Below are 24,163 nucleotides of genomic sequence, written 5' to 3'. Positions count from 1 at the left end.
TTAAGTTCTTTGATGATTTCTTTATTTGTTACTTCTTCTTGTTCATTAATCCAAGGATAAGCTACAGATATGAAGGTCTACGTAATACCATAGGTTGAATATCACTCTCAGATTTTCCTGTCCTTGAATTGTCTTCCATTATCTGAAACCAATTTATGTGGAATTCTAAACCCGCAAATAATATACTTCCATAGGAATTTGATAACCATCTGCTCGGTTATCTTGGCCAATGGCTCTACCTCCACCCATTTTGATAATCAACTACAACTAGCAAGAATCTTTTCTAGGCGAGTACATAAGAAAAAGCCCCACTATATCCATATCCCACTAATCAAATGGGCAGGAGACAATGTAAGTTTTCAGCAACTCCATGGGGTGGTGTAGGATATTCTAGTGCTTTTGATAGGATAGGCAAGTTCTTACTAATTGAGCAACATCAACCTGTAGAGTCAGCCAAAAATACCCGACCAGTAATATTTTTTGAGCAAGAGACTGACTGCCCACATGACTTCCATAAGAACCTTGATGTATCTCTTGTAAAATGTATTGCACGTCGTTCGGTCTGATGCATTTGAGTAAAGGACATGAGAAAACCCGTTTATACAGATGGTCTCCGATCATAGTGAATTGGCTGGCTCTTTTCTTAATCATGCATGCTTTCTCTCCATCTGTTGGTAAGATGCCTTACTGTAGGAATAAAATAATGGGTGTTCTCCAATTACTCTGCAATTCAAGATCGGCCTGCCGTTTGATGTAAGCCACTAATAGTGTATGTTCTACAAGTTTATCTAAGGTCCATGGAATTATGGCAGAAGCTAATTTAGCCAAGTCATTTGCTGTCTAATTTTTTGCTCGAGGAAGGTTTTGTATAATTACTTCTTGGAATCCAACTCTAAGCTTCTCGAAAGCCTCAACATAGATTTTAAATCTCTCATTATTAATTTTAAAATATCCTAATAATTGCTGGGTAGCCAATTGAAAATCTGAATAAATTAAAACCCGGATGACCCTTACATGCCTCGCAACTTGCAAGTCAGCTATCAATGTTTCATACTCAGCTTTATTGTTGGTAGCCCGATAATTCAGACAAATAGATAACTGCATTCTGTCTTCCCAAAGTGATATCATAAAAATGCCTATTTCACTGTCCTGCCGAGTGGAGGATTCATCCATGTATATTTTCCAGATTCCCTTAGGCTCAAGGTTTTTCACCTCTCGGATGTAGTCGGCCTCCAATAGCTTGTCTACTTCTGTGCAGATGATCTTATTCTGATTTGCCCTGAAATCTCTCTTTCTTTATTTGACCAGACGAGTTTCAGGAAAGACATGGAGTGCGTGCTCCATGATCGTGGGAGAGATGCCTGTGATCTCCTTGGGTTTCTAAACAAAAACATCATTGTTACGTGTTAAACATGCAACAAGCTCTTCTTTAAGTTCCGGAGGTAGGTTGGCAGCTACTTGGGTAGTGGCTTTTCGCCGGTCTGGCTGAATTTGAACCTCCTCCTTTTCTTCATAGACTAGGGTAGTCGGTGCTTCCCGGATGATGTTGACTTCCATCTATGCTTCTTCCAAGCGGAGTTAGCTTCGATTTTAATTATATCAAGATAGCACTTTCGTGCTACTAGTTGATCTCCTTTGACTTCCCCAACTAGGTCATCCACTAGGAGCTTTATATTTTCCCAGAAGGTTGAGACTACTGTCCGAAATTTATTTAGGGTCGGTCGGTCCAAAATGACGTTGTAGGTTGAGGGTGCGTTCACGACTATGAAGGTCGAGTGATGCGCCCTCATTAGGGGCTCCTCTCCTAAGGATATGACTAACTTTATTTAGCCGAGCAGGTAGACTTCATTGCCTGTGAACCCATACAAAGGCGTTGCTATGGGTTGAAGCTTGCTCGGGTCTATTTGCAGCTGCTCAAATGCTTGTTTAAAGATAATATTGACTGAACTGCCTGTGTCCATAAAAGTACGGTAAATGTTATAATTGGCTATAACAACCTTAATTATTAAAATGTCATCATAGGGTATTTCCACCCTTTCAAATCTTTAGGCTCGAAGCTAATTTCAGGCCTGACCGCTTGCTCTATACTGCAGCAAATCGCGTGGATCTCCAATCAACGAGCATGTGATTTTCTTCCTCAGTTGGAGTCTCCATCGGTTGACCCCCTAGCTATCATGCTGATATTACCCTGGGCGACATTATTATGAATCTCTGCTTGCCATGTTGGGGCCTCTCGTTGGACTCGGGCGGGAGCCTGGGCTCGATCTGCTAGCGGTAGGGGTGTTCTTTGGTGTCACTCGACCTCTCACAGGTCTCTTCTGGGTGAGCCACTTGGTTAGTGATAAGGGTGACAGTTGGGTGACGGAGTACGTCAGCAGAATCTTTGATTGTTGTTCTGGCTATTTGCCATATTATAGCATTCCCGGGTATCGTGAGTGGCTGACCGGTGGTATGTGCACCACGATCGTGGGACTCCTCGAGGGGGCTCGGGGTATCTTTCTTGTTTGGGCTCTACATGATGCACGGCTTGAGGCCGTAGTTCTTGATTATGAAAGTGAGGACCCATCTAGGGTCCTCTATGTGGCGAAGCGGGTAATGCTTGGCGCTCGGGCATCAGAACTGTAGCTGGTGCAGTGATTTCCTTCTTTTGGGTGGCCTGCACCTCCTCAACATTAATAAACTCGGTCGCTCGGTCAAGTAGATGGTAGAAGTTCTTTGGAGGTCTTCTGATTAAGGAGCGAAAGAAATCATTATCTGTGAGGCCTTGGGAGAAGACGCTCACCAGAATTTCGATGGTGGCTGTAGGGACATCCATGGCCACCTGCTTAGGCTCTGAGTGTCTCCTTGGGCCTCTATTTGAGCAAGAAAAGGCTCAGGGAGATCTTCTGGTAACACTGACTACTGGAGAAATGATAAAGGAAAACCTCGCGGAAATCCTTGAAGTAGTAATAGAGTCCGCCGACAATCGCTTGAACCATCTTTGTGCCGAGTCATCGAATGTGGTAATGAACACTTGGCAATTTACACCGTCTATATATTGATATAAGAGAGCGTCATTCTTAAATTTGAGGAGATGATCCTCAGGGTTAGTTGACCTTAAGTATTCACCTATCATCAGAGGCTGATAATGTTTTGGCAGCTTATCTTGTATCACCCGTTGAGAGAACGGGGTGCTAATCTGCTTGGGAGATCTACAAGTTGTAGGGGCTTTTTCCTTGCGCCCGTCTTTGACAGGTGCTTCTCCAGAAGATTCTTGGTGTAGTCCTTCTTGGCTCATGTACTTAGGCGGCATACAGAAGTGTTAGTAATTAGCCCTAAGAGCTAATCATGAGATGATTAGGCCTTTTGGTTACTAATTGAGTTAGACTCAAATGAACCCACTCATTGGATTGAGTCCAATCCGAATTAGACACATTGGATTAATGGGTTAGACTCAATGGGTTAGACTTATTGGGTTATTGGATTAATGGTTTAATCCAATATAATAAATCCAACCCATTAAGAGGAATACAAAGAGACAAAAACCCTTGGTATTCATTGGATGAATATAAATAGGTTTTTGGATTTATTTTTCATTTAGATGAGAAAAGGTGTCTCTTGAGCTTCTCTCTTCTTCCTCCTCCTTCCTCCTTGGCCGAATCTTTAAGCTTGGTTGAATCATACTTCTTGCTAGCACAAGAAGATGGTTCTTCTCCGAAGGCTTCGTTCGTGCGATGAACAAAGGATATGTTCGTGTGGATACGGTAGAGGTGCAGACCCTTGAACGCGCTGAGATCTGGATCCAAAGAAAAGGTTGCTATCGGGATTGTGAAGGGCACACAATAAAGGTATAATCCTATCATCACTACAACAAAATCGTCATTTAACAACACTGAAACGACAACGATTTTATCCCAAATCGTTGTTGTTTTGCCTTTTAACAACGGTTTTAACAAAAACCGTTGTCTATTTATATTTTTTTGGGTTACGACAATAGTTTTTAAAGGCTACGACAATAATTTTTGAAAACTGTTGTCTTTGTGCGCTTTTTTGGAATTACGACAACGATTTTTGAAAACCGTTGTCTATTAAGTGATGTTGAATACCGGTGTTTTTTTCCTTCGCCGTTTTTTCCCTTCGCCATTTTTTACCGCCGCTTTTTTTCTTTCCCTCTCCCCGAATTTTTTTTGCCGCCGCATTCCCCCTTATCTTCTCTATCCCTGAGCATTTTCATCCCTCTTTTCTCACAATCTCTTGCTAGGACAGCAACAGCCGGGAAGAGCGATCGCAAGGCGATAGGAGGGTCCGGATCATTCCCTCCTTTTTTTTTTTTTTTTTTTCCTCTTCCACGTTTCTACCTTCTCTATAAATTTCTCCCTCTTCTCTTTGATCCCCTTCTTTCCTCTCTGTTTTCTCGATTCTTCTTCGTCCCCTCTTGCCTTGCTCTGCGTCTTCTAGGTTTGTTTCTTCTCTTTCTTCTCGCGGATTTGTTTTCCTCGGCGTTTTTTTTTGTGCAAGTGTAAGATTTGGGCTGTCTTGATGAAGAAATTTGACCCTTTTTTTTTCGGTTTTCTTGTGAAAATTTGTGATTTTTTCTATGGATATGGAGCTTAATGCGGCGGATCGATGCAGATCGTCGCGGATGCCTCCCTCGCGAATGGTGGAAGTAATGGAGAACAGGCGGCGCGACGCGATGGGACTGTGCAAGGTTGACTTTTTGCGCTCCTGCTTTGCCATTCCTGTATTCCTCCGCCCCCTTCCATTTCTGACTCCCTTAATACTGAACAGCGGAGTGTGAGTTGCGCCCATGAACTCCAAAGACAGCATTTTTTTCTTCTTTTTTTGGGAAGAAGAGAATCCCTTTGTTGTTATTTTAATCCCCCTTGACCGTGGATTCATGGGGGGAGAGTAGAAATAACGGCGGGAGGAGGGGATAGAGAGATATGTTGTGCCTGAAAGCTGTAGCTTTGGCCAACGAGATGTATTCCTCCCATGGCGTCATGCTTCCGGCGAATCTGTAAGCCTCGTTTGATCGATCTCTTCCCCCTTTTGAGTTTGGTTTGGTTCCTTGCCCTTCGTCTGGTTCTGGTAGCAGGAATAAATCAAAATTTATTCTTTTTGCGTGGAAATAGCAAGTCAAAAAAAGAAAAGAAAAGAAATCTTCGATCCGTTTCATTTGATGGCGAATTATGGGTTTCCGCGACCAGGGGAAGATCGCTGCAGAAGGTGATGCACAAGGTGGGGAAGAATCGCAGTGAGGAACCACAGTGTCGGCGCTCACGCTCGGATCCGTCTTCGTGTTCCTCCGGTGATGGCACTCCGAGCTGTTCTGGTCTAGATGTGAGTGAGTTGTGCTTGTTCGACTTCTTTTGCCTCATTACCAAAACTTGCAGAGCATGTTTAGAAGAACTGACAAAGAACTCCTGATGCATTTGGTGTTAGGTTTGTCTAATTTTGGACTAAGGAAATAATTTGAACAATGAGGATAAAAATTTCACCATTATCTGATGTTGCTTGCTCTCTGTTTGATACTAACCTAAATTTGAGTTTTCAATTTTCTGATAATTGTCAGGCTAGCAAGAGTTATGATGGCACAATGGAAGGGAGGCGCCACAAAATGTGCAACTATAGATCTCAGCTCGAAGAGGAAGTAAGTTTACCAGCTTGATTGCCCTCCATCTTTTCCAGCCAAAAATCTCTTCTTAACTAGTTCCTTCTGTGTTTCTATGCGATTGAACTGTCCTCTATGGCACATAGTCTGAATTCGGTTCAGTTTACATGATTAATACTTTTGGAAAATTGGTTGTTTGGCATTTTCAGGACTGAACTGAGAATATCCGACCATCAGAGTCACAATTAACCAATTCTTTGTTTGACTGATTGCATCAAATCTGATTGACATTTCTCCTCTGGTATTTTGGTCGTAGAAGACTATAGTTGTATATTTGTTAGCATTGGCCGGATTCGGAGGCTTCAAAAATTATAAGCACATTTTTCTTTTAGCTCCTTTTTTTTCATACTATACTAGAACACCTTCGAATGCATGGTGATTCTGACAAAAAAAAATTAACATGAAACGATGTAATATGAAATATGAAATCCCAAACAAGGAGACTGTGAACCACCATTTGGTAGATCATCACATTAATTTTTAAACTGTTCTATTCAATATACTCTTTCTTAATTACATTTCTCTTGCTAGTGTTTGATCTAGATTTGAGATAGTACTGAAGATGAAATTTCTAATATTAAGTAGCTATAGTGATGGAATTCTTTCAAGGATGAAATTATCATTGTGGCAGGGCTTTGCACCAAAACCGCTTGCACGTGTTAGGATCTCTTCGTACGGCTAGAGAGAGGGGGTGTGAATAGCCGACCCCAATTACTCTCGTTTCTTTCTACAAACTAGGGTTAGCGCAGCGAAAAATACAACAAAGAAACGAAAGAGAAGAAAACCAAACCTTAACACAAGGATATAACGAGGTTCGGAGATTAGGGCTCCTACTCCTCGGCGTGTCCGTATGGTGGACGAGCCCTGTCAATCCGTCGGTGGATGAATCCCCGGAAACCCGGCTAATAAATACTCCTTATGGGTGGAGAAACCTCGCCACAGTCTTTTGCAACAGCAAACAAAGGAGTACAACAATAGAGACAACAAACAAGAACAACAGAAATTGTAAAACACTTGCTTGCCTCTTGTTGTCGACTGGAACCTTGATGAAGCAGCAGCTTCTCAGATCCAGCAGCTAGAACACCAGCAGGAAACTCACGCAGAGCTTCAGCAGCGATGAGAGCTCAGCAAAGCTCAAGAGCACAACAGCAGCTCTGTAGCAGAAGAGAAGAGGAAGAAGTAGAAGAAGAAGGAGGCTCGCAGCAGCATCCCTCCTTTTATAACTCGCGAAGAAAACGAAGAAACACAGAGAATTCAGCCGCTATGCGTCAGCACGGCTAGCGCTCGGACGGCCTGGGACCGATCAGCCATGGATCGGTCCACGCACCGATCCATTCCCTCCTTCCTTCGTTCGCCCCTCGATCGTCCATGGACCGATCAGAACCTCCTCGACGGGTCCAGGACCGATCAGCCAGGCCGACGGCCCCGCACCGATCGCCTCTTGCGCCTCACCTGCTCGGCTTCGATCGACTCCGATCGGTCACCGCACCGATTAGAATATTTCAGATCACCGGATCGATCACCGATCGATCCACCGTGGTTTTCGCCAAACCAAGTCCAAACCAACATCCGTCAATCTTGACTGTTGGTACATCATGCGCCAGCATCCGCCACTCCTCGACTCGCTAGGACTCTCCGCTAAGTGTCCGGCCAACCTTTCGACCCACTTAGACTTTCTCTCTCGTCCAGTCATCCCTACCTACTTGACTTCCCATCACCGATGTCCGATCACCCTGATCCATCTGGATTTTCCTCGCCGCCTTCACTCACCGGGACTTTCACCAGCTTCACTCACTAGGGTTTTCACACCGCCTAACATCCCAGTTAGGACTTTCTCACTGCCTCACTCACCAGGACTTTCCAACCGCCTAACATCCAAGTTAGGACTTTCCACCGCCTGGCTACTCACCAGGACTTTCCACACCGCCTAACATCCCGCTAGGACTTTTCCGTGCAAGTCTCCATACTGACTTTTCCAAACAAGTCTCCATACTTGACTTTTCCCGCCAAGCTCCCTCGCTTGACTTTTCCAAGCCAAGTCTCCATACTGACTTTTCATAATCAGTCAACCAGTCAACCTTGACTACTACTGCACCAATAATCTCCCAAACATTTATTCTTGTCCCTTATCAAGAATACAACTCTTCCACGAGTGTCAAACATCAAAATACAACTCAACTAGGTCAACCTTGACCTAAGGTCGCACCAACAATCTTCCTAAGTCAAACATCAAAATACAACTCGAGTCAGTCAACTCGAGTCGGTCAACCAGTCAACCTTGACCTAAGGTTGCACCAACAATCTCCCCTTGATGTTTCGACAAAACCCATAATCAAGTTAGGTTAACCCGACCCTAACTTAGGTTTTCCAACCATCTTCCAATGTCCAATGTTCTTTCCTCGAACATTCTCTCGACATTCTCCTTAGGTTAACCCGATAACCTAACTTGGGTTCTCCAATACCCCTCGACACACATCAAAAGAATTCCAATGTTCTTCCTTGAACATTCATTGACATTCTTCCCCAGCTTAGGTTAATCCGATAACCTAACTTGGTTTCTCCAATAATTCTCCAATGAACACTCTCCCTTTTTGACACACAAAAAAAAAAAAAGGGTATCAAGGTCAAGAGTTTCTTCCTAATGAAAGTCCCATACCTTTCATTGAAACTCTTAATTTCCCTGATACTAAACTCAACAATCAACTTAGTGATAATCCCATATCACTAATCCTCAAAGTCTTAAGGAGTAAAACTCCCCTAAAAGTCAACTCCCCGACAATTAGGTAGAACCTAAAGGTCAACTCCCTCGACCATTGCACCAACAATGTCTTTGTGAGTTCCAAACCGTTAGAAATCCAAAACACCATTTCCATAATCGAAATTTCGCATAACAAATTGAAAATCGAATCAGACGCCTCGACGGTCCCCGCCGATCCCTTCACCGTATCGCACTCGTACATCGACTCATCGATCGGTCTGCACCGATCCACATACTGGATCGGTCCGCAGACCGATCAGATTTCCTCGGTGGCTCCCGGACCGATCCAGCCACTGAAATCAGAACTTCTGATTTTCTCCCCGGAAGAAGTTCAGAAACTCACAGAAAATTACAGAAAATTCGAAAAATTGTGAAATTTTGAGAATACATTCCTCATAACATATACTATCATGGAAAAATAGTTTTCTATGAAAATAACTTCCATTTTTCAATCTTGATATAAAGTTCAAAAACTTTGAAATCGTTCAAGTTTAACTCAACTTTGTATCACAATGTTCAATGATGAATGCTATCACTAGGAAAGCTTCATCAAGGTTTTTCAAATCAATTTTAAAATACTTTTAAAACCATTTGAATTTAGGACCATAATCTTAGGGCTAGATGTACATGACTTGTACACAAGCTTTCCCTATGATCCTTAATTTCTTGAATTAGGGTCATCTAGGTACAAGGACAATGCACCTTGATCCTAACTCATGATCCTAATATCTCACACACATCTAAGGTGTATCAAACCACATTCAAGTCAATTTGATGTGAGATATGGGTTAAGGTCAACTTAGGCTAAGTTCTCGTGCATTTTCTAAACACCAATTTGATCTCAATATCAAATTATATGTTTGTCCTCAAATCAATTTCATTGATTATAATGCAAGAGATGGTGACATGGCATATAATGATATCATAAGTAAAAACATGTGCCAATGTCATGATGTCATGGCATAAAGTTTGAAAACTTAAATAAAGCATGACATATAAACTAGCCTAAGCATTATCATGACATTTCAAATGATAATAAAATAAATATGATGTCATGGCATGGCATATGGCAACCAATCATGGCAAGTTAGCACAAATAAAATACCTAAATTCCCTATCTAAGTATCCTTAGCCTTAGCTAACTTAAAATCTAACCCTAGATTGCCCATATATCCCTAAGAGAAAACCAAAATCCCAATTATGGTATTTCTCTAGGTTTTCTTAAATTGTGCCAAATAAGATCATTCTTTTCCATAATGGCACATTTTACTCTTCCAAGGAGTAAATGATAATTCTATTTCATTTTCAAAGGTTCACAAAACCTTGAAAATGCTCCTTGAGTGTCAATTTCCTCAAAGTTGGGTTAACTACCCTTCTTATTGGAGTTGACACTTTCTAACCCATTTATGGGGTAGAGAAGATGCTCCTAGGAACCCAATACCTATGTGAGCTCATTGGGCTCACTAAATATTCACTAGGGATGACTTTCCTAGCAACCCTCCTAATGACCCTCTTAGGCTTTGAAGCCTTGGTCATTTGGGTCTCATCAAGATCAACTCTAGGGGTGACTCCCCTTGTGACCTTGGTGTTGGTCTCCCTAGCCCTAGGTCTTGTTCCATAATCGAATGGAACATTATGATAGGTGGGCTTGACCATTTGGGACTTAGGTTTGTGACCCAAACCTTTCTTGTCCTTGGACTTGGGTTTTTGACTCTTAAACCCTAGAGATGACTTCTCCATGTTTTTAAGAGCCTTTTCTAAATTATCAAGTCTTGACCTCAAGACTTGATTTTCCCTCTCTAATACCTCAAGTTTTAATTTGTCATTTTCTCTTGAGATATTCCTAGGCATGTGTCTAGTCTTCTTGGGATTTCTACCTAGGTTTTCCTTAACTTTAGAAGCGTTAATCCTAGGGTTGGTATTTCTAGTGTTATCCTTACCTAGGCTAACATGTTTAGCTCCTAAGCACATGTATTGGTTCCTAAAGTTAACATGCTTATCATTATTAACAATTGCAACAAAACTACTAGCATGAGTTTTATTAGAATTGCAATAATGAACCTTAGAGGTTACCTTAGGGTTTGCCTTAGCTCCCCCTATCGATGTGCCCGGTCTCTTGCCCTTGTGAGGTTGCCTCCCCCTCGGACAATGGCTCCTATAGTGTCCCCTTTGCTTGCATTGGAAGCACACGATGTGCTCCTTGCCCTTGCGTTTCGGGACTCCGGCTTCCTTGACCTTTGGCGCCGGTGGAGTCTTTCTTATCCTCTTTGGACACTTACTCTTGTAATGTCCATGTTCCCTACACTCAAAGCACATAATGTGTAATTTAATTGAACTTAGATTGCTTGAGTTACCTAGGGTTGAGGGTGGATGCGAGCTCTTCTTCATCCCTTTCGGAGGTAGAAGCTTCTTCTTCTTGCTCCGAACTTGAAGAAGAACTCTCCTCCTCTTCGTCCTTAGATGTTGAGTAACCCTCAACTTCTAATTCCTCTCCTCCATGATGTGAGCTACTTGGCTCACTTAGCTCCTCTTCATGGCTTGAATTTGAGCTTCCCTCATGGAACTTGGCCAAGTTATCCCATAATTCCTTGGCATTGTTGTAACCTATCTTACACAAGATGTTAGAAGGCAATGAAAATTCAATTATTCTCGTTACCTCTTCATTGATTTCGGATTTGTGAATTTGTTCTCTTGTCCACTCCTTCTTCTCAAGTGGTTTTCCTTCCTTATCCACCGGAGGAATAAAACCTTCTTGTACACAAAACCAATTCATTATGTTAGTCATAAGAAAGTACTTCATCCTTACCTTCCAATACGCGAAGTCACTGCATTCGTAGAAGGGTGGAATGGTGATGTCTTCTCCATAGAGATCCATTCTCTAGCTTTGCTCCCACGGGTGTTGATCCGATGAAGAGCGACCTCGCTCTGATACCACTTGTTAAGATCTCTTCGTACGGCTAGAGAGGGGGGGTGTGAATAGCCGACCCCAATTACTCTCGTTTCTTTCTACAAACTAGGGTTAGCGCAGCGAAAAATACAACAAAGAAACGAAAGAGAAGAAAACCAAACCTTAACACAAGGATATAACGAGGTTCGGAGATTAGGGCTCCTACTCCTCGGCGTGTCCGTAAGGTGGACGAGCCCTGTCAATCCGTCGGTGGATGAATCCCCGGAAACCCGGCTAATAAATACTCCTTATGGGTGGAGAAACCTCGCCACAGTCTTTTGCAACAGCAAACAAAGGAGTACAACAATAGAGACAACAAACAAGAACAACAGAAATTGTAAAACACTTGCTTGCCTCTTGTTGTCGACTGGAACCTTGATGAAGTAGCAGCTTCTCAGATCCAGCAGCTAGAACACCAGCAGGAAACTCACGCAGAGCTTCAGCAGCGATGAGAGCTCAAGAAAGCTCAAGAGCACAAGCAGCCAGAAGCGTAAGAGAAGAGGAAGAAGTAGAAGAAGAAGGAGGCTCGCAGCGCCCTCCTTTTATAACCTCGCGAAGAAAACGAAGAACACAGAAGAATTCAGCCGCAGGCGTCATCGCATCTGCTACCGATCGCCCGTGGACCGATCAGTTATGGATCGTCCACGCACCATCCATTCCTCCTCCTTCGCTTCGTTTGCCTCGATCGGTCCATGGACCGATCGGAACCTCTGATCGGTCCAGGACCGATCAGACAGGCCGACGGCCCCGCACCGATCACCCTCTCTGCGCCCGCCCCTGCTCGCTCGATCGACCGACGGCCACCGATCGACCGCTAACACGATGCCATCGATGTATCGACGGCCACCGCACCGATCGTAATATTTCTAGATCACCGATCGATCACCGATCGATCCACCGTGGTTTTCGCCCAAACCAAGTCCAAACCAACATCCGTCAATCTTGACTGGTACATCAGCGCTAGCATCCGCCACCCTCGACTGCTAGGACTCCCCGCTATGTCCGGCCAATCCTTTGACCCACTTAGACTTTTCTCTCCGTACAAGCATCCGGTCACTCCTTGACCTACTTGACTTCCCATCACCGGATGTCCGATCACCCTCGATCCATCCGGATTTTCGCCCGGCTTCACTCACCGTGACTTTCACCTAGCTTCACTCACTAGGATTTTCACACCAACATCCGGTTAGGATTCTTACCGCCTCGGCTTCACTCACCAGACTTTCCAACCGCCTAACATCCAGTTAGGACTTTCCCACCGCTCGCTTCACTCACCGGACTTTCCACACCCTTAACATCCCGCTAGGACTTTCCCACCGCTGCTTCACTCACTGGACTTTCCACACGCCTAACATCCCGCTTAGGACTTTTCCGTGCAAGTCCACATACTTGACTTTTCCAGGCAAGTCTCCATACTTGGACTTTTCCCGTGCCAAGCTCCCTGCTTGGACTTTTCCAGTGCCAAGTCTCCATACTTGGACTTTTCGCGAATCAGGTCAACCAGGTCAACCTTGACCTACGGTTGCACCAATAATCTCCCAAATATTTATTCTTGTCCCTTATCAAGAATACAACTCTTCTACGAGTGTCAAACATCAAAATACAACTCAACTAGGTCAACCTTGACCTAAGGTTGCACCAACAATCTTCCTAAGTCAAACATCAAAATACAACTCGAGTCAGGTCAACTCGAGTCAGGTCAACCTTGACCTAAGGTTGCACCAACAGCACGGTCCTATTCCATAAAGAACTGCACTGAGCTAACAGCATTGTATGCGTTTTCTTCTATTTATATATTTTTTTATCGATTATAGTTATTGGCAATGAGAATTTACTATATATTGTTGCATGAAGTTGTCACATTACTTATTTTTCAAGGTATCTGAGAGCTAATCACCTTCAAGGGAACATTCCACCCGAGATTGGAGAACTTGTGCACCTTACCATCTTGTAGTTTTTACATCCCCTTATTTTCTTTTGTTATATAGTTGTTTCTTTAATCAGTTTTCTTGAGCTTGATGTAAAAAAATGTAGGGACTTGTCAAGCAATTTGCTCAGGGGCACAATTCCTCCATCTATTGGCTCTCTGAATTAATTACAATTTCTATGAGTCTTCATGTGATTATTGGTGGCTAGACAGTTTGTTGTTGTAGAGTTAATTGTTTGACTATGATTTTTTTAACAATTGTAGGAATTTATCAACAAATTTCTTGTTTGGTGAGGTTCCAACCGTTGGAATCCTTATAACTTTCCAAAGCACTTCATGAGTAACTCTTTTATTCTCTCTGATGCTTCATTGGCTTGCTCCATTAATTGTCACATGTTATCCAATTGTTTTCTACTTGGGCAACTGTAGTTTTTTTCCCCATTACACAAGCGTTCTCTTCTATCTTTTTATTTGACATATATTGCATAACTAGCGTTCTGAGTGAAAATATCTTATTAGTTCTGCTCAGTGTTAGAATGTGTTATGTTAGCACTTTGCATTTGACCTTTCAGTGTTTGTTGGATAAGTTTTATGGCATTGCCAACCTTAAAGTATCATGCTTTGATTTGAATATGCCACTGGGCTAAATTGAACTCAAGGAAGAACCATATGATTTATATGATTGAGATCGTTGCAAATTGCCAAATAGCTGTGGATGTTATGCAATTTCATTTCCTTCTATACCAGTTGCTAATTTCCAATAACATGCTGCACAAATAAGACAACAGTAGTGCAAAGCTTAATTGTATCATCAATCATTATGTGTTTCAGCAGGTTAAGATAATTCTTATTCGCTTACATGTATATTTTATCTTTTAATGTCTTTATAATTTGTTTATTTTTATCAGCTCCTACAGCTTAATTCTGCAGATTTGATTGTCAAGGGAAATTTATACACTCGGTCACGTGAAGATGCAGCCATTAAGTTGCTGGAAAAGGCTTTAAAGATTCAATTGGGAAGAGGATTTTAGCTGGCATATTTTGGATTTTGATTACACAGCTATTATTTTCTCATTTTGATGTGTGTAGTTAATTTTTGAAATTTAAAGATAACTGATATGGGTTAGGTTTTGTGGGTCTTCAGAGGAGGAAAGAAAAAGAAGAAAGAGTCAAAGGAGGAAGGCCAAGGACGGCCGAAACATGTCTGCCGAACGAAGGTAAGCTAATATCGGTCGATACATGCCTGCCGAACGAAGGTAGGCCAATATCGGTCGATACAGGCTTGCCAAGCGAAGGTAGGCCAATATCGATCGATACATGCTTACCGTATGAAGATAAGCCAATAACGACCGATGCACACTCCGAGGCAAAGATAGACCAATATCGAACGATACATGCCTGCCGAACGAAGGTAAGCTAATATCGGTCGATACATGCCTGCCGAATGAAGGTAAGCCAATATCGGTCGATACATGCTTGCCGAGCGAAGGTAGGCCAATATCGATCGATAAATGCTTGCCGTATGAAGGTAAGTTAATAACGACCGATGCACACTTTGAGGCATAGATAGACCAATATCGGTCGATACATGCTTGCCGAGCGAAGGTAGGCCAATATCGATCGATAAATGCTTGCCGTATGAAGGTAAGTTAATAACGACCGATGCACACTCCGAGGCAAAGATAGACCAATATCGGTCGATACATGCCTGCCGAACGAAGATAGACCAATATCGGTCGATACATGCTTGCCGTATGAAGGTAAGCCAATAACGACCGTTACATACTCCGAAGGTAGTCCAATATCGGTCGATACATGCTTGCCGAGCGAAGGTAGGCCAATATCGATCGATACATGCTTGCCGTATGAAGGTAAGTTAATAACGACCGATGCACACTCCGAGGCAAAGATAGACCAATATCGGTTGATACATGCCTGCCGAACGAAGATAGGCCAATATCGGTCGATACATGCTTGCCGTATGAAGGTAAGCCAATAACGACCGTTACATACTCCGAAGCAAAGATAGACCAATATCGGTCAAGAGGGTTCTTTCGAGCAAAGAACCCGCATAGCTCCTTCAATGAATACTTTAGAAACATGTTGAACAAAATGTTATTTTTTAAACATAACGATACAAATAGAAGTCACATGAAGAAGAATCATACATGAATATACCGAATAAAATAATTCATGATAGAGAATATATATTCTGGCGGGAAATATGCTTTTAACTTGTCTTGCAGGCACTAAACGACAAAGAAGGTACATCTGGGGTACAAAAGAGATTCCTTAAAAATCATCTTTCCCAAGTACGCAGCTGAGGTTGATATGGGTTAGGTTTTGTGGGTCTTCAGAGGAGGAAAGAAAAAGAAGAAAGAGTCAAAGGAGGAAGGCCAAGGACGGTCGAAACATGCCTGCCGAACGAAGGTAAGCTAATATCGGTCGATACATACCTGCCGAACGAAGGTAGGCCAATATCGGTCGATACAGGCTTGCCGAGCGAAGGTAGGCCAATATCGATCGATACATGCTTGCCGTATGAAGATAAGCCAATAACGACCGATGCACACTCCGAGGCAAAGATAGACCAATATCGAACGATACATGCCTACCGAACGAAGGTAAGCTAATATCGGTCGATACATGACTGCCGAATGATGGTAAGCCAATATCGGTCGATACATGCTTGCCGAGCGAAGGTAGGCCAATATCGATCGATAAATGCTTGCCGTATGAAGGTAAGTTAATAACGACCGATGCACACTCCGAGGCATAGATAGACCAATATCGGTCGATACATGCTTGCCGAGCGAAGGTAGGCCAATATCGATCGATAAATGCTTGTCGTATGAAGGTAAGTTAATAACGACCGATGCACACTCCGAGGTAAAGATAGACCAATATCGGTCGATACATGCCTGCCGAACGAAGATAGGCCAATATCGGTCGATACATGCTTGCCGTATGAAGGTAAGCCAAGAACGACCGTTACATACTCCGAAGGTAGGCCAATATCGGTCGATACATGCTTGCCGAGCGAAGGTAGGCCAATATCGATCGATACATGCTTGCTGTATGAAGGTAAGTTAATAACGACCGATGCACACTCCGAGGCAAAGATAGACCAATATCGGTCGATACATGCCTGCCGAACGAAGATAGGCCAATATCGGTCGATACATGCTTGCCGTATGAAGGTAAGCCAATAACGACCGTTACATACTCCGAAGCAAAGATAGACCAATATCGGTCAAGAGGGTTCTTTCGAGCAAAGAACCCGCATAGCTCCTTCAATGAATACTTTAGAAACATGTTGAACAAAATGTTATTTTTTAAACATAACAGAGATACAAATAGAAGTCACATGAAGAAGAATCATACATGAATATACCGAATAAAATAATTCATGATAGAGAATATATATTCTGGCGGGAAATATGCTTTTAGCTTGTCTTGCAGGCACTAAACGATAAAGAAGGTACATCTGGGGTACAAAAGAGATTCTTTAAAAATCATCTTCCCCAAGTACGCAGCTGAGGTCATAATGAAGTCTAACAAACCGGGGTCCACTTCATGACTACGGAGGTTATATGAAGTGGTATAAAAGGGGGAATCCTCTCCGTTGGCGAGGTAAGTTCACATCTCTAATTGCGGACATTCATCTTCTTTCTTCTTTCCTCGGCGTCAAGAGAGAGATCCCTAACTTGAGCGTCGGAGGGCCTAGCCAGGGATTCCCACCCCGGTCTTTGGTCACTGACGATAGTGTTGATTGGTCTCTTGTGCGCAGGGAGCTTGAAGGTTTTCTTCTGATCCGCTCTGGGGTTCTCGGATCGAGGTTTCACCGTCATTATTCTTCGTCATTACAAAGGTCTCCTTCTCCTGATCTCCTTCACGGCCGGTTGACAGATCAAATTTGGCGCCAGGAAAACTTCGCTAAATCGAGACTACGTGATGGAAGAGGCTGAAGTCGAACCTACTTACTATCAATCGCTTTGATTTCCTCATTAATTCTCATGTTCATAAAGCCCTACAACAACAAGAAAGAACAATTGCAAGCTCATACGGGGCCACTTTGCCGACGGCTCATCATCCGCGATATCAACTACGAGCATCAAAGGAAAGGAGATGGAAGAAGAAGAACCTTGTATTTTCCTCCGCCCATCGTTTCTCCAACCAAAGGCCCACGAGCTTTCCTTCACTCCCTTGGATCCGGGGTAAGAGGCCTGTGTTCCAAGAGTCCTCTGGTGAGGCGCCGGATAGAGAGAAGCGTAAGATTAAAATGATAACCAGTGATAGTTCACCTGAAAAGGTCATCTCCCCATTTTCACAAAGTGTATTAGATGACCCACTTTCCAAGCGATATCAGAATCTGCAAATTGGAGAATATACTGGAACCACAGATCCGGAAGATAATTTGTTAAAGTTTGAGAATGTAGCCTTGTTGCAACAATTCTCCGACGAGGTGAAGTGTCGGATGTTTCTCACTACTCTTGGGGGAGCAGCGCAACGCTGGTTCAAGAGATTGCCTGAAAAGTCTATTCGAAAGTTTAAAGATTTCAAGAAAGTCTTTCTACATCATTTCTCCAGCAACAAAAGGTATCATAAGACCCCGTGGAGCCTATTCTCAATTAAACAGACGTCTAAAGAATCCATCCGGGCATATATTAAAAGATTCAATTAGGTAGCTATAGATGTACCTAATGCTACTACTGAAATATTAGTAAGTGCTTTCTCTCAGGGCCTAAATGATAATGATTTCTTTAAAGATCTGGTAAGAAATCTTCCTGTTAATTTTGATTCCCTGATTGAACGTGCTAATGAGTTCATTAACGTAGAAGAAGCCCAAGCTGCTCGTAGGAAAGAAGGTGTTCCCTCTTCTCCTACTCATGCGAAGGAGAAGGCTCCGACCCCGGTACCCCCACCAAGAGGATCTAGGACTACTCATCCACCTCATCGGCAACCAGATTATCGTCCACAAGTTGTACAGCATGTAGAGATGCAACCGGAGGCACCGAGGAGATGGTGTACTTATCATAAAACTAGCAGTCATCACTCTGATGACTGTTTCGTTTTGAGAAATAGAAGAGTCAATAAAGAGCGCTATCAGAAACAGAACTATTACCGGCAACAATACCCCAGACAGCAAAGTCCACTCAAACCGGAATATCACCCGGATGAGAAGGCAGGAAAGTCAGCATGTAGGATGGGGCAAAGCACTGATGGAGTCCCATGAAGAAGAGAACAGAGGCAATGTTGCTATTTGAGAAATCAGCATGATCTCCGGAGGACCCACCGATGGGGATTCCACCAGAGCCAGAAAATCCCACGTCGCCTAGAGATACACCCGGTAGGTTGTAGCCAGGAGCAGGCTGCCGGACCCTTGATCAGTTTTGAGCTGCAAGACCTTGGGGGAGTAGAGCTCCCTTATGATGACACACTCATTGTCAAGGCTATCATTGCCAACAGTCGCGTGGCTAGAGTTTTCGTCGACGCCGAAAGCTCTGTCAACATTATATTCAAAAGGCTTTTGATAGCATGTAGATTGACCCTAGTGAACTTCAACCGATTGCAACCTCCTCATATGGATTCACAGGTAATGAAGTGCAACCTTTGGGTCAGATAAAATTGGCCATTTCTCTGGGAGAGGAACCCCTGATGAGAACCAGGAGATCCTACTTTATGGTAGTAGATGCTCCATCTTCTTATAATGTGATATTGGGTCGGCCCGCCCTGAATGAGTTCAGGGCGGTCGTTTCTACTTTCTGTCAGAAGATTAAGTTTCTCGTGGAGAATCAAGTCGGAGAAGTACGGGGTGATCAAAAGACAGCCCGAAAATGTTACGTAGAAATCATTCGGACTGAGGCTAACACCGCTCGGAAGATTCAAAGAATGGAAGTTAATGTCATTCGTGAAAAGCAGCCTGTCCTGGTTTATGAGGAAAAGGAAGAAGTTCAAATCCAGACTGGGCGTCCAGAAGCTACCACCTACATTGCAGCCGATCTCGATCCTGATCTTAAAGCTGAGTTGGTGCAATGTTTGAAGAAGAACAATGATGTATTTGCCTGGACTCCCAAAGAAGTTTCAGGCATTTCTCTTGCTGTCATGGAACATGCCTTGCATGTCTTTCCGGATGCCCACCCCGTCATGCAAAGGAAGAGGAGTTTCAGTATGGAGCAAAATCAGATTATCAAGGAAGAAATAACCAAGCTTATGGAGGCCGGATACATTAGGGAAGTGCAATTCCCAAGTTGGTTGGCTAATGTGGTGTTAGTCTCTAAACCTGGGAATAAATGGCGAGTGTGCATTGACTTTCGAGATCTCAACAAAGCTTGCCCGAAGGATTACTATCCCTTACCCAGGATTGATCAACTAGTTGATTCTACTGCCGGATGCGAATATATTTCCATACTGGATGCATATCAAGGTTATCATCAAGTCCCCTTGGCCAAAGAGGATCAAGAAAAGGTTAGTTTTATAACATCTGAAGGCACTTATTGTTATAATGTTATGCCCTTTGGACTAAAGAATGCAGGAGCAACCTATCAAAGGCTTATGAATAAGGTCTTTCAGAAACAGATTGGTAGGAATATGGAAGTATATGTTGACGACATCTTAATTAAGTCTCTTCAAGCTGCTGATCTGTGCAGGGATATAGAGGAGACTTGCAAAACATTAAGACAGTACGGGCTCAAGTTGAACCTAAGCAAATGTTTGTTTGGTGCGAAGGGAGGAAAATTCCTGGGATATATGGTGTCCGAACGAGGGATAGAGGCCAACCCGAGTAAGGTCAAAGCACTACAGAACATGGAGCCACCCCGCAACCTGAGAGAAGCTCAAAGATTGACAGGCCGAATCACAGCCTTGTCTAGATTTATTTCTAGATCAGCCGATCGTAGTTTCCATTTCTTTAAAATACTCAGAAAGGCTAATAAGTTTCAATGGAATGAAGAATGTGATAAGGCTTTCCAAGAATTGAAAGATTATTTGGCTACCCTCCCTGTATTGGCTAAACCTATAGCAGGAGAAACTCTGTGGGTGTATTTGTCGGCTAATGAAAACGTCGTGGGTTCTGTATTAGTCAGACAGGAAGGAAAAGAGCAACAACCTGTATATTTTTCTAGTCATTTATTAAAAGGAGCGGAGTGTAGATACACTACACTAGAAAAACTGGCTTATGCTATAATATTGACTGCTCGGAGGCTGCGCCCATATTTCTTAGCACATGAGATTATTGTCTTAACCAATAGCACTCTCGGACGGGTGTTGCTCAACCCAGAGGCATCAGGACGGTTAGTCAAATGGACAACCGAGCTTGAGGAATATGATATCTAATATCAACCCCGCTCGGCCATCAAGGCACAAGCTCTAGCAGATTTCATCATAGAGGTTCAAGGCCCAGAAGAAGAAGATACCTGGAAAGTTTATGTGGATGGCTCTGCAACTAGACAAGGCAGTGGAATCGGTATTCTTCTTGTATCCCCGAGAGAAGACCGACTTCAACTCTCCATTAGATTAAATTACAGAGCTACCAACAATGAGGCTGAATATGAAGCTCTAATAGCTGGCTTACAGGCTGCTCGGCATGTGGGAGCAGCTCGAGTCCTTATATACTCTGATTCTCAGCTAGCAGCCCAACAATTATCAGGTAATTTTGAAATCAATAATGACAGGCTTAAATTATATGCCGAGGCATTTGAGAAGTTGAAGTCTCAATTTCAAGATGTGAGCATACAAAAAATTCCTCGAGCGGAGAATCAGGTCCAGATGAATTAACTAAATTAGCCTCTGTTGTAATACCATGGAGTCTTGATCGACCAGTGGAACAGACCCTGCTAATTTCTTGTATTGAAAGACAGACTGATATAGAGATTCAGGGTGATTGGCGAGCTCAAATTATACTATATTTACAGCAAGGTCTTCTTCCGAGAGATACAGAACAAGCCAGGGTATTTAAGAAACGAGCTGCTCAATATACTATGGTGGGAGTCATCGGTGTTTTACCTCTTTCAAAAGAAATAGGCGCCGGAACAAGAGGAGTTTGTACAAAGGTACCAAAGAAATTACCAAAGGGAGAATCCTTGGTAAGATTTGGCTTTTTAACTAAAGTGACAAAAGGCTCTTCTTCTTCCTCTTCCATAAGTGCGACACCCTCTGCTTGTTGTTCTTCTTCGGAAAGCAAGCCCAAGGTAGAGGGATTGGGATCAGATTGGCGAGCCAGTAACCATTGTTCTCCAAGATTATTGATAAAGGATTTGGTCATAGCAGAATTCCTATACATAAGAGCCGGAAGAATAGCGTCGGCTGAAAAACAGAGTATAAACATCATGGTTATAAAGATATACTAATCAGCAAAGACGAAGTAAAATAATTATACTCACCGAAGGAACCATCCAAGGGAGTGTTAATGTTACCTATCCCGAAGGGAAACATTAAGCCCTCTGCAATTAGATGTGGCAAACTGAATTTCGCTCCCCGCAGTTTAGGTAAGGCAGAGGCAACAAAAGGATCATTGAGGAGACCTTGGGTGTTAGGAAGCGGGGGCAGATCATGTATCCATTGAATAGGAAAAGGAGGGGGAGAAGGTAGACGCATATAGAAATTTTTTTTATACCATTCACCTTGAGGGGGAATACGATTACATAGAATGACTTTGGGACGAGACTGAAACTTAAAAATACCAACATCTACCCGACGAGGGATAAAGAAATGATGAAAAAGACGAGGAGATAGTGGGAAATCCAACAGTTTGGATATTCCAATGAAACCCACTAGAATGGAAAAGGATTGAGGGACAAACTGGTTTAACGGGATAGCAAAATAACGGCTAACCTCACAAAAAAAGGAGTGAAAAGGAAATCTGAAACCTTGCAGGACTTGGTCCCTGAAGAGGGAGATACAGCCTAAGGGAGGAAGGTGAGGACCCTCATGGGGAGCAGGGCGGACAATGTAGGAGGGAAAACCATAGGTTGCCTGTAAGTCCACTTCTTCTGTATCTGTGAGGTCGGAAGAGCAAGAAAGAAACCATGCCGGAGAAGAGACCGCCATGAAGAGAGAAGGGCAGAAGAAGAAGAATTGAGAAGCGAAAAGATGGACGGAGGGAAGAAGAATAAGATTCCGTAAACCCTCGTCCCTTTTCTAGTCCTATGCTAAAACCTCTAAACATAAGATATGAAAGGGAAATAAAATGTGCTCAGAATGTCAAGCGTCATAAAAGGTAATAATATCATAGAATAAAGGGAAAGAGATGAAGTCAAATAAACTACCTCGGAAAAAACGTAAAATTTCCCTAGAAATAATTTTTGAAGAAACTTGATGAGACAAAACAAAAATTAATACTATAAATATAGGTTTAAAGTACGGGTCAAGCCTCGAATATTGATTAATGAAAACAACCTGGTTAAATTGAACCATCCTAATAAATCGACCGATAATTGGGGGTATCTTCGAAATATCGAACGATACCTACCAATGCTTATACCTAAGTCGACCGGGTCAGTAAAGAATGAGGATAATTGGGGGTATCTCCGAAATATCGAACGATACCTACCAATGTTTATACATATATTGACCGGGACAATAAAGAATGAGGATAATTGGGGGTATCGAACGATACCTACCAATGCTTATACCTAAGTCGACCGGGTCAGTAAAGAATGAGGATAATTGGGGGTATCTTCGAAATATCGAACGAGACCTACCAATGCTTATACCTAAGTCGACCGGGTCAGTAAAGAATGGAGATAATTGGGGGTATCTCTGAAATATCGGACGGTACTTACCAATATTTATACATATATCGACCGGGTCAGTGAAGAATGGGTCATAGGGAAAAATTGGACACCAACAAGCTAAGTAGCATTTAGTACACATACATGAAACCAACAAATTATCCAAAAATTTGAATAAGATCGGCAATCAAAAGAGACTATTCAGATTCACGTAAGTTTGTAAAACCTTAATTCCCCTTCTTTACAACAACTGGAGAATGAGTTAGAACTAGTTTGGGGTACAAATCAGGAGGTCTTTCTTCAATGAGTCTGCGACGGTTCAGGAAATTGAGAGGAGGAACGCGCGCTAAGTAGCCCTCCTCTTCCAACTGTCGAATTGCTCCTTTGGCCCCTGCCGTAAAAGCAGACAAGATGGATCTCACAATCGGCCGGTTGAACTCAGTAGATTCGATCATGGCGGTGGCCCGTTCTGTGTAACGAACATCTTCGTGCTCCTTATAAACCACTAACGCCATCTGAGAGGTTTTCAGTTCATTCTCCCTAGCAGCGGCTTCAGCTTTTATTAAATCAAGGGAATTGTTTAGAGATGCCACCTCATTTTCTTTTAATTGCAAGGCCTTCAATTTTTCACTCAATTCTGCTTCATAATTCTCTTTTAGTTCGCCAAGTTGTGAAGTTAGCTCTTGATTGAGGTCCGTAACCAATTTGAATTGGGCTTCAAGGCTCTCAATTTGAGTTTCAAATTGCTTCTTGGCGGCAGCAGAAAACTCGGCAGAAGACAATTCGATAACCTGCTGTCGCAACCCCTTGTTCTCCGATCTCAATTTCTCGTTCTCAATGTATAGATTGTGCAATAGTCGGGAGAAACCCATGTTCTCCAGCCATCGCTGGAAGCATATTCAAAACCGTAAGACGATACTCCATAAACAGAAAGCAGAAGTATGTAAACATATCTTATTCTCTTTATTAGAGAAACGGTCAATCGCTTCAGGAATGGAAAGTCCCTCGAAGAGGGAACGCACCTCATCCCAAGAACTAGCGAAAGAACCCCCCAGTAATATGGGGAGAACAGGAATGGTAGAAGAGCCAGTTGAGAAGGAAGAAGTAGGGACAGATGGTGGAGCAAAAACCAAGTAAGAAGAAGGCGAAG

General features: G+C 42.9%; 1 protein-coding gene across 5 annotated transcripts in view; it reads left to right on the top strand.

Annotated features, from left to right (window-relative positions):
* The first annotated feature begins 4,200 nt into the window (after window positions 1-4,200).
* Window positions 4,201-24,163, top strand: part of LOC121969814 — a 32,585-nt gene continuing 12,622 nt past the window's right edge. The window contains exons 1-6 of one of the 5 annotated variants that reach the window (XM_042520088.1): window positions 4,310-4,437; window positions 4,612-4,687; window positions 4,768-4,996; window positions 5,112-5,319; window positions 5,552-5,629; window positions 14,213-14,389. In XM_042520088.1, coding sequence (XP_042376022.1) covers window positions 4,923-4,996; window positions 5,112-5,319; window positions 5,552-5,629; window positions 14,213-14,218 — 366 coding nt within the window. In that variant the 5' untranslated portion in view covers window positions 4,310-4,437; window positions 4,612-4,687; window positions 4,768-4,922 and the 3' untranslated portion in view covers window positions 14,219-14,389. Of the gene's footprint in view, window positions 4,283-4,309; window positions 4,438-4,611; window positions 4,688-4,767; window positions 4,997-5,111; window positions 5,320-5,551; window positions 5,630-5,799; window positions 6,036-14,212; window positions 14,390-24,163 lie in introns of those variants that run through there. The other 4 variants (XM_042520095.1, XM_042520081.1, XM_042520104.1 and 1 more) reach the window with 4 other exon arrangements.

Source organism: Zingiber officinale, chromosome 1B (assembly GCF_018446385.1).
Source record: "Zingiber officinale cultivar Zhangliang chromosome 1B, Zo_v1.1, whole genome shotgun sequence".
Taxonomy (NCBI): domain Eukaryota; kingdom Viridiplantae; phylum Streptophyta; class Magnoliopsida; order Zingiberales; family Zingiberaceae; genus Zingiber; species Zingiber officinale.
This window is presented reverse-complemented; position numbering and strand designations above follow the sequence as displayed.